At 32.7% G+C, this 10,896-nt stretch overlaps 1 protein-coding gene across 2 annotated transcripts in view; it reads right to left on the bottom strand.

The window, feature by feature from the left end:
- The window catches only part of LOC130898735 (runt-related transcription factor 2), a 58,881-nt gene extending 49,620 nt beyond the window's left edge, over nucleotides 1-9,261 (bottom strand). For both annotated transcript variants that reach the window (XM_057808217.1, XM_057808219.1), the window contains exon 1: nucleotides 8,210-9,261. In XM_057808217.1, the coding sequence (XP_057664200.1) occupies nucleotides 8,210-8,636 (427 nt within the window). In that variant the 5' untranslated portion in view covers nucleotides 8,637-9,261. The remainder of the gene's footprint in view (nucleotides 1-8,209) is intronic.
- Between the last annotated feature and the right edge of the window lie 1,635 nt (nucleotides 9,262-10,896).

Below are 10,896 nucleotides of genomic sequence, written 5' to 3' on the forward strand. Positions count from 1 at the left end.
CATTCAAAATATAATCTTTCCGGAATTTCAAGTGTTAATTCCTTAATAAGCTATTTGGAATACGTGGGCAATTATGTTTCAATCTTATTTGAAATATTCTTGCTCCCGAATATTTTCAATGTGAATCGAACGTTATATTAAAATAGTTGGTGAGTATTCAAATTTAATAATAATCAATTTAAAATATCATCACCACAAATGCACTTCAAGAATTTGTAGTCTAGAAGTTACGAAAATCTTCTAGTATGAACTATGCCGTATCTTTGAAAAGAAAAATGGGAAAGTAAAGAGAATAATAAGCAACCAAGAAATTGTGGTGGGTGACGTGTGCTTATGAATACACTACTCAACAATTGATTGGGGAAAACGTAATCTCATAGTCCAAATGATTATTTATTGGATTTATTATCGGTTTTAAATGAAATTTAAAATGAAAATAGTTTTCTGTTTGCTGTTATGACCTTACCCACAAAGCTGTGTTAGATTTCATAGTAAAAAATTCATCGAAGACAGGTAGAACTCCCTCACATGCATCACAATTGGACATTGTGTAACGCCAAGGGTATAACAATTCCAAACGAAACTGGTAGACTGGTTGAAGGGGAAAAGGAAGTGCAGCATACCCATACCATTTTTATTTTTGACAAATTTATATGAGCAAAGACAACAATAAAGGCTTTGAGTGAATAAAATGTGAAAAATAATATAACATACAAATTGTGATATCAAACAATTATGTGTATAATAAAAATAAACGCTGACAATAACATGAAGTTACTTTTATTAAATGTCATGAATAAACTCCAATTTATTTCTCCATAGAAGAAACAACGAATTTGCATCATCTGTTGAGTATAATAGCGAATTTAGATCATCCGAAAATAGTCTAAATCCGACAAAAAGTTCTTGTATACGGCACAGACCAGCCGTGTTCAGGTATTGATATGTATTTCAAAGATTAAGTTTTGAAATATAACAACATTGATGTGAATATTTCAAATCTGGCTTTGCCATAATTTTTTATGATGAACGAACTCAGATCGTGTTTTCACGCGAGTACTATTTGAGTTATTTACATTCATCTTGGTCAAAATATGGAATTAAATGGCGAAAATTTTCGTGCGATGGTTTTCTGTGGATTGAAGCAGTGTACTGATCAAATCGTTTCGACTTAAGATTATGAAGCGACGTCTCAAGCAACCGTGTTTCGCTGGTTTTCCGAATTCATTCATAATCGCACTTCTCTGCAGGATGACATAAGGGTCATCAAAAATGGGTTGTTACGTTAGAAAACATCGATGCTGTACGTAAACTGATATTACCAGATCGTCATGAGAAATTGGAATTTACTCAATATTGCATGAACATTCGTTTATCAAAAAGATATGTCCATGTTATATACCGAATAATTTGACAAGCGCTAAAAAACGCTCGTGTAGATTAGTGCAAAGAAATGCTGAGAAAATTCAAATGCGGTGCTTCAAAAGACGTCTATAATGAACCCGAAACTAAACAAAATTTATTCGAGCACGAAGCACAAATAGTCGCTGTTTTTTTTCTGAAAAACTGGCAGCATTTGTTCGCCGGAAGTGCTGGAGAAAATCAGGGAAACAAATCGTAGAAAACGAATCATACTCCATCACGACAATGCGAGCTCTCACACATCTGAAGAATTCTGATTTAGGTCTTTAGGTCGTGTTGTCTAGAGTATTTTGGAATAGTTCTTCGGGCTAGATGAGAAGTTTATAACACACGCAAAATAAACTTTGGAGATATAGACGTAACAAAATAAAAAAATCTGATTTATCTACACAAGTTTTGGATTTAAGCAAGCCGTCGTCTCTACATCTTTCACGTCTTCAGAAAGAAAAACGTCTTTCTGGAAACCGTGCGTCTTCACGTCTACACAGAATATCATAAGTCATCAGGGCTCACGTCTTCTGAGCAACTGACTCTCTCCTCTAATTCTTATGTGATCCCTCTTAAAACTGAATTCGTCACGATGTTGCTGGCTGGCTTAAACGTGCCCTGAGCACTGAAAAGAATTGAAATGGGAGAAAACAAAAACCGATAAATGTAAAACATCATCAAATAATCTAGAACTGTTAAATTGAAGAAATATATTTTCCTACACATCAGTTCAAACAAAAATGATTTTGAAGGGTGAAATCATCATTGATTTTCAGTCTTTTTCTGGCACCCAACGATTTTTTCTTTTTCCCGTAGATCAAAATGTATTGGAGGTACCTAAATGGATTCAAAATGGAAAAAATGCTTGGACAATTGGTTCAAACGCATAGAAGTTTAGTAGTAACCCTTGTAACAGCTATTGTTTCGTTCTTATATTTATTATTAAACCCTACAGAAAAACTATAATACTTCGTAATTATATTGTTCTGCTTCTTTTATTTTCAAGGTAAAATGTATTTCTCTATTTTACTGATAGAAGTTAAATTTGCCCTGAAATATGCAATGATGATAAATCAGAATATCACTCACTTATTAATCAAATTTTTCATCATTATTTCTTGTATTTTTTTATTACTTTTTAACCCAAAATTGGCACTGTATTGCTTCGTAATTTTAGATGTGCGAAACTACAATGGAAAATCTGTAGAATTTTGGCAATCTCGTTGATTGAGCAAACATCATATCAATTATTAACGAAAATGAATAATGTAAGAATGAGTATTGTGGCTCAACGAAAAGCAGGAGTTGTACTAAGTCAGTGTACATACAAGATTGGAAAAGATAGTATCATTGTTAATTATCGAATGTTATAAGTATTATGGAGTGTTAAAACCCTGCTATTTATTTAGAAAATCCTGGTATTTTGTTACAGTTCAAAGTTCCTGTTTCGAGACACATGTCTAGAAAAATTCATTCAAATAACTGGGAAAAGCAGAAAAAACAATTAAATTTTACCCCATTTTTCCGACAGTTCAGACACGAAATTGTGCATTCTCTTTGAAATCCCAGAAAACCGAAACATAAACAGAATCACCAAATAAAAAGCGAATGTTTTTTCAACGTAATCCTAAACAAAACTTTATTTTTAAATTAAATGCTATCAGGGTTTCCAGCTGGAGAGTGATATAAATGAAAAGGGTTAGACAAACAGTTTATTTTATGGCAGATTAACTTTTATAATCTGTTGACAGTTTCCCGGAACCTTGTTGGCTTTCTACCGCATAATATTCCCGCCTTTTTAGTCATGCGTCGAAGGTCTAGATTTTCTTGAGATTTCCTTTGGTTTTCTTATTTATCCCGACGTTTAAATCTCTAGAATAAGATGAAGGTGTGAGTTTTCTCAAGGATAAACTAGATAAGCATAAAGAGTTGATTAGTAATATTTGTGTAGAAATTGGAGAAGTCACATTTAATAAACGGTCAAATAATGATTAGATGAAAAAATCTCTTTGAAATAGGAGTTGGTATAATACTAACGTAACTTTCCAGAAAAGATCCCTTAAAAATAATAATGACATTATTTTGTGTGAAACAATGTAAAGTAGTTTCCTTATTTTACGACTTACGAGACATCTGCCGCTCTTGAGGATAACCAGTCTTAAACTGCTTCGTTTACTTCATTTTCTGTGGTCAAGAATCTCTGTAATGTAACAAAATAAGTGAAAGTCACTCGGCGCCGAATTTGGACTGTACAATGGGTAGTAAATCAGTTCCCTTTCAAAAGCCCTGGTATTGTTAGATAGCAACAAAACTGCCAACTGAAGAAGTCCATGTTACGTAATTTCTATTTTATTTCTAAGTATAAGTTTATTTAGGATCTCTTGCATTAGCTGCATCTTAATGACTTCAATGAAGTTATCCAAAAGTAGTGAATTAGATATTATGGTTCATCAAAACCTGATAGTCGGAGTGCACTGAAAATTTTAACCCGCCAAATAAGAAATTATAAAACAGATTTTTTCCAATACCTCTAGTATTAATATATGAAAAATATTCAATGATATACGAGGGAATTAATACATAAAATCCAATTATTTGAGACATCATATTTTCTTTTTAAAAGACCATCCATACCACTTTTACATTATTATTTACTATCAACCCAATGAATTTTCTTCACTTTCAATACCTCGATAAATGTGATCTACTTTATAGTAGGTGTCGAAATATTCTTGCAAATCGGAGATATTGAAATATTGCTGATAACATAAAGAATGAAACTTCGAGCCAAATGACAATTTGGAAAATGATGTAAAGTTCAAATTTTTATAATAATACGGCGAATATTAAGATAATACTGGTAAAAAATTGAAAATAATGCAACAATGAAGAAAATGCATACTTCTAGTTATTTTAGTTATTTCGATAGGAGTTTTGGAAAATTCTCCATTCGATATTCGATTATTGAGATCAATGGTTCTAATGAGCCTTTTTAGAGTTTGTTTTTTCACTTTGATAAGTCTAGAGGGCCATTTCACTAGTTTTGGATATTATATATTTTTTTTGTTTTATAATTATGGACAAGGAACATCTAAGAACTTTTATTTCGCACTTTATGTTTTGCGGATGATAGTGTTTTTTTTTTCCATTCAATAAGTTGCTCCCGACCATGAGCGGAATTATAACCACGTTTGCAGGGTGCTCAAGACTGTGAATTCTAGACTTTGAAAGGCTCTGGGCTGTTCAACATATTTGGATAGTCTTTCAAGATAACATAATCCTCTTTGATACCATGTTCATGAACTCAAATACATTTTTTTAAATGTACACTGCGTTGACAAGGCTTTTTTCTAGTTAAAAACTAAAAAAATATACTGGAGAATCTAGACAGAAATCTTTGACGCTTTTCAGAGACAAGACAGACTATTTGATAGTATAGAAGAACATGTACACAAAAACTTCCGACTTTGATGCTGCTGATGACACTTCCAGTAATAGTGAAACCGCACAAAAAAAACAATTAATCTTTTGCATCCAACAATGACAATAATCTCAAAAAAAAATAAGAATCCTAAATTCTAAAAATGTGTAGAAAATGAAGGAGCATTGTACGAAAAAAAGGAATCAATGCAAAAGCAAGTGGGTTGCCTTGTAGTGACATCTAAAATACAAATTTGAGATTACTGAGCAAAAAAGATTTTCGCTCTCAATCCTGGTTTTCGGAAATGTTATTTGAGACAAGGCTTCCATTTGTTGCATAAAATATAGAAAAAATGCCATTAAAAAGATCTCAGGAACGAAATGGTCAAAGAAGTAGCCAGCGATAGTGTATGAACGAGTACCATTTTGAAAAGCAAGAATTTTCTTTAAATACCTTACGCATCTCAAGCCAAACAATTGAGACTGTCGTGAAAAGAAATTGAAAATATTACACATAAAAAGAGAAAGACAAATAAGATATCAGAAGACCGTATTCCCAAATTACAGATATTTTTCTGTGTGGGACTGGATTAAGTGACATTATGTGTATTAAAGTAGGTTGTTGAAAATTCATCATCTCACTTTATAGTCTGATTATTGCCCCCGTCAGAATAGTTAAAAGTGATGCTTTACTTTCAGATGTTGGCTCTAAGACCTATTCTTCAAGTCATAACTCATAAATTCTTAACCGAAGGACAAACCTACCTGGAAGTGGATACAGTACATTCTGTAATAGAGCTTGAAACTAAGCAAATACCAAACATACCGCATTTTTGAATAATGACGTTGTGGAATTGGTAGAAGCTCCTGCGATTATGTGGCTTTAAAAAAAAACTAAATGTGGTGTCAACGGAAACCAACGAATCGAAATCTAAGAAGGAATTAATGCAACTAACGTTTAAATGAAATCTGCATTTTTTACTAACTTCTCATTAAAACGTGAAATACGAAGAAAAAGTCGTAGTATACCATTTTATCGAACAGATTCCAGCGTAGAATATATTATCGCTGATTTCAATAGAAAAATAAAATCATTGCACATGCTGGATAAACTCTCTATATTGGTAAAGTCAACCAAAAGCTGTATCTTCAAACAAGTATAGACATCTATAAAAATTGTTAAGATGAAAAACATCAATTTTTAACAAAAAAACTTACAACAAGAAAAGTCTTCAAGGTTGTCTGATAATAATAATTTAGTCTAATATTTCCAAAAACTAGCAACACATGTGCTTTTTTAAAATATTCCTTTCCCAATAATGAGATATTCCAGGTCCAATATTATTAATAATATTCCGAACTTTACAAAAAATCCAATGTAGACTACGATGAGACACAGACAAAAAATCCAAGTAAATTTCAACAATACAAATACAACTGACACAATAACTATAAGAGGTTGAAATGCCTGCCTGATAAAATGAAAAATGAGTGTTTTAAAAATGTGTGAGGTGACATTAAAAAAAATAATGACTAGGCTAGGATTTCCTTGTAGAGATATATTAAATCAATGCCAGAGAAAGGACTTTTATATTTAGATTAAATCCTAAATTGTGAAAACCAAACTAAAAACTTTTGAAAGGCAGAACTATGACATTGTAAAAAATCATGTAGATACGAAGAAAGCATTCACAATTTTTAACTAATGTCAGATGTTATGATGTTATTTAGAAACGCAAATCAGTTTCTATATATCTGCTTTGTAACCTATAATAGAAGATTACGAACTTAAAAGAAGATGATTTAGAAACTTTGAAATCACTTTAAAATATGGAGAAAAAAATCGCGAGATAGGAAATAAACGAAGAAGTGCAATACTATATGAACGTCATTTTTCTAAAATGCTTCTCGGAGTAAATTATAGTAGAAGCCATGGAAAATGAGATTGTAGGTTGTAACTAACAAGTGGAAAAAAGGGAGGCAGAAAAAGCTTATGTGAAAGATAAATTTGACGGTGAAGTAACAGAGAGTATGATTTGGATCTCACTATACTTCAATGCTTCTCTGAGAAACAATAGTAGGAAGAAGCATGTGACAGTAAAGTTATACATATCAGAAATTGTTAGAATATCATTATTGTTCAATACTACTTGAACCAAATTATACAAGAAGCATTGGTGAATGAGACCGACGGACTAACAACCAGAGTAGGAAAAGGCGACATAATCAAAAGAGTCATAGTAGGAGGAGGAGGCATTTGTTGCTAAAGTAACATGACTAACATGTAGGGAAAACAAGGGAGAAGAAGCACAGGAGAAAAAAGGCACTCGACGGTTTACTGAAAGAATAATTTGAATGTAGTTCAAAACATCATTTTACAGCAACTTCAGTTAACACATTCAAACAGTTTTTGTCACATTATCGAATAGAGAGATGGAACATGAAGTACAAAAGGGAAATATTTGCATAAACTTATTAGTCAGGGCGATATGACAAAGAATACAAAAGAAAAAAAGTTTATCCAAAGAATTATGACACTTTCACGTTATTCTGGTTAATTTGTTCTCGGAGAAAGTATCCGATATCGAACCGAAAAATTAACAGCCTTTTATTGTTGGCATTACAAATCATTATATTTGATAAGTGTGAGTTGATTCAATTACAAACTAGACCTAGTAATTCGAATCATCTTTCTATGTTATTTTTTTTTTGAAACAAATTAATACAATTTCGCTGTTGACGCATCTAAATTCGTGCATTAAACTTTCAGTTTCTTAGCTTATTATAATAAACATCGTGATGTTTTTTGACAAAACTTATTACAATAAAATCATATTTGCAGTACATTTTTGTAACTAGGTACACTCCCGTTATGGCAAATTTAAAATTATCATCATATTTTGAAAGGAGCACTTTTTGGATTTACCTAGTTTGTAATCGGGTTTAATTGACAATGCATCAATTTTGTTATACATAAACGTACACTTGAGTCGAATAATGTGTCTGAACATTTTGATATATTCCTCTCTTCATAGTTTCTTTCAATAACAATGAACAGATGTGGTAAATCACCTTTTTCATAAAGTCGCACTTCAAATGTTTCTATAGAATATTTGTTTTCACACAGTTCATTATCGGAATTGTTCCATTACCTCAGTACAATGTTTGCCACAATATCTTCAATTTCAATAATATATTTAGTGCTTAATTCATCAAAGCTGAATAAATATGAACAAATCTAAACTTGGCTCTAGATTTATGTTGGTACTGATTTGACTGGATGGAAAAAAAGTCGAAAGGCAGTACAATTGAGAAGACTTGACTACATATTCGAACACTATATATTAAAATTGTTGATAGAGCAATTCAAAAATCTCACCTCGTCCACTCCGACCAACAAACCGGAGATCATTGAATTTTGCCACTTGATTTTTCATAACAGCAGTAGAATTTCTTAGTTCGGCACAATAGTTTTCATCATTCCCAGCTTTCACAGTCACAACAGTCCCATCCCCCACGTCCCCCAAAGCAACCACTTTAAACGCTACAGGAAGGGTCTTGTTGGATCTCCAATGAGGTGGTAGGACAGTACAAACGAACAAAGGACTTCCTGTCCTGATAAGCTCTCCCGGATGTTCACTCAAAAAATCGTTCAATGTTCTTTCGGCCAATATATCACTTGTCATTTTAGTATAAGTATCTTGTATCAAATTGGTAGTACCCTCAGGCGAAGAGGCACTACCCGTAGTACCAGTAGGAGTGTTGGTCAAGTGCATAGTTGTCAATTGCGTCCAATCAGCAATCATCAGCAGATATGAATAAATTTATCAACATTATTTCCAATTATTTAAAATTTAATTTTCTTCATTTTACCATCGAGATCCACAACTAACTAGGGAGTGATAACAGAATATTCATTTTCAACGTTTTTGAAACTACTCTGGTGGTTTTCTACAATTAATTTGGCACTAATTTCATGTGAATTTGCAGTTCTTTAGTCACTTTTTTGATCCTTTTAATCATTTGAAGATTATTACATTGCGAAAAAGTATTGTATATATTATTTTATGTATGATGTACATCGCGAAACACTTGTTTAATATAAATCGCACAACAGCTTCGAGTTTTTATTCACATTTTCGTAAAAAAAAAATGCATGCTACACGCTCGGCGTCGGTTGCCTAGCAACACATGTCAACACTTTTTCTGAATGAAAACTTTTTATAGGGGTGGGGAATGATTGGTATAACGCACACATTTAGTACATCCACCGATCAGGTGCGAGTAGGTTTTTTTCTTTCAAATTTTAATTGAGCGCGGATGGAGAATCGGAAGAATCGGTCACTTTTTTGCGACATGAATCGCGGTGGATTAAAACATGTGATGTTGGGATTTCTGTTCACCGCTACTGCCGACATTTAAACCAAAACTAAAGATTTAGCCGGTATGTTGTTGATTAACTAACAAAAACGGCATACATCGTACGTCGTATTCTAAAAATAATCAGTTGGAAGTGGTTAGAGCAAGACAAGTAGCAAGAGTGTTGTCTACTAAAGCAGTAGCTACCGCGCGTTTGATAACCCTTTACTTATCAGGGGAGAGTAGTACACCCACTGAATACGAGCGAAAGAGACGGGAAATAGCTAGATTAAAACAGAAGCTAACATAAAGGGTACACGTCTGATAGAGAGGAGATAGAGTGTAAGAGAGACCCATCTTGTTTGCGGTCAGAAGCGGGCCGGGCCTAGAGCCCGAAAGAGAAGGAAATACGTTTCAAACTTCACCGAAGAGCGAGACGGAATTTCGAAGCGGTTTTTTGGCCACAGAACGCTAGACGCAGGCGTCACGTATGAAGTGAGATGGTGTGCTTTGAACGGATTGTCATATGTTTTGTATTTGGCAACGGGTTGCCGTGATGTGGCTATTATACTAACGGAGTATACCGCTACATCCTTTACGCGGTAACACAGGATAAAACGCAAGGATTTAAGGGTTTATTTTGTTGTATGGGAAAAGTTTGTTTTGTAATTCTTGTGTATACTTCAGATTTGGCGCGATTTCGAAAGTGTGTTTATTATCACTATGCAAAAGGAATTAGTGGAAAATGATAGGTAAATTTTAAAGGGAGAAAGTTAAATATTTATTAGAAACTTTCAATAAATATATAAGTAGGTGACGATAAAAATTCCCTAGCAGTTATTAATTATTATTCATGACTTTTATTACTAATTACCGTTTTTAGTAAAATATTCGAGCATGTGAACAAGTTAAGCATATATTAACATCATGTGAAAATTATTTTCACTAAATTCGTTTCGTCTTCACATTATTAAAAAATTATTGATTATTAAACACACTCATTCTGAACATAGTAGAAATCATATTACTGTTCAAAGAACACAATTCAATTTCGTATTCTATATAAAAAACACTCTGCTTCGTTATGGGCATCTAGCCAAAGAACTTTCAAGGAATAGGTACCTTCAATATAAAAAATACGTTTATTGTTTCTTACTAGACAATCTAAGGTTATTTGAATTATTATTAGCAGAAACGAACGGCATTTTTGAATGTCAGATATGTGGCAGCTTCAATTTTTGCTATTTCTGTTTATTATGAAATATTTTTCTTGTACTCGTAATGGAATTAATTGAAGTTAGTAACTCTCTGTAGTATTGAGTGGCAAGCGTAAAAAGCTCAATATTTAGCCTATTAAGTATAGATTTGTGCAAATATAAATAATTTTAACGTAGAAATATCAGCACTGATTTTAATTAATTATTTGGCTTTAGTATTCACAATCAAAATATTATACTACGAATAACAATTCATCAATTTTAGGTAAGTATGTCAAGAACGATAAGAGGTGCTTGGTCACCTCAAAATTCAAATTTAAATTAACTCATTACATTGCGGATTTACTAAGAAAAAAGAGAAGAATGTGATAAAAGTTCGAAAACAGTCGGAATTATTTTAACTCAAAAAATATGAATTCTATAGAAGTCTAGAAGTCTTTGCCAGCGGTTTCTTATTGGTAACGTGGCAACGAAACACCAAAGAGGACTA

The sequence above is a fragment of the Diorhabda carinulata genome, chromosome 10 (assembly GCF_026250575.1).
Source record: "Diorhabda carinulata isolate Delta chromosome 10, icDioCari1.1, whole genome shotgun sequence".
NCBI lineage: Eukaryota > Metazoa > Arthropoda > Insecta > Coleoptera > Chrysomelidae > Diorhabda > Diorhabda carinulata.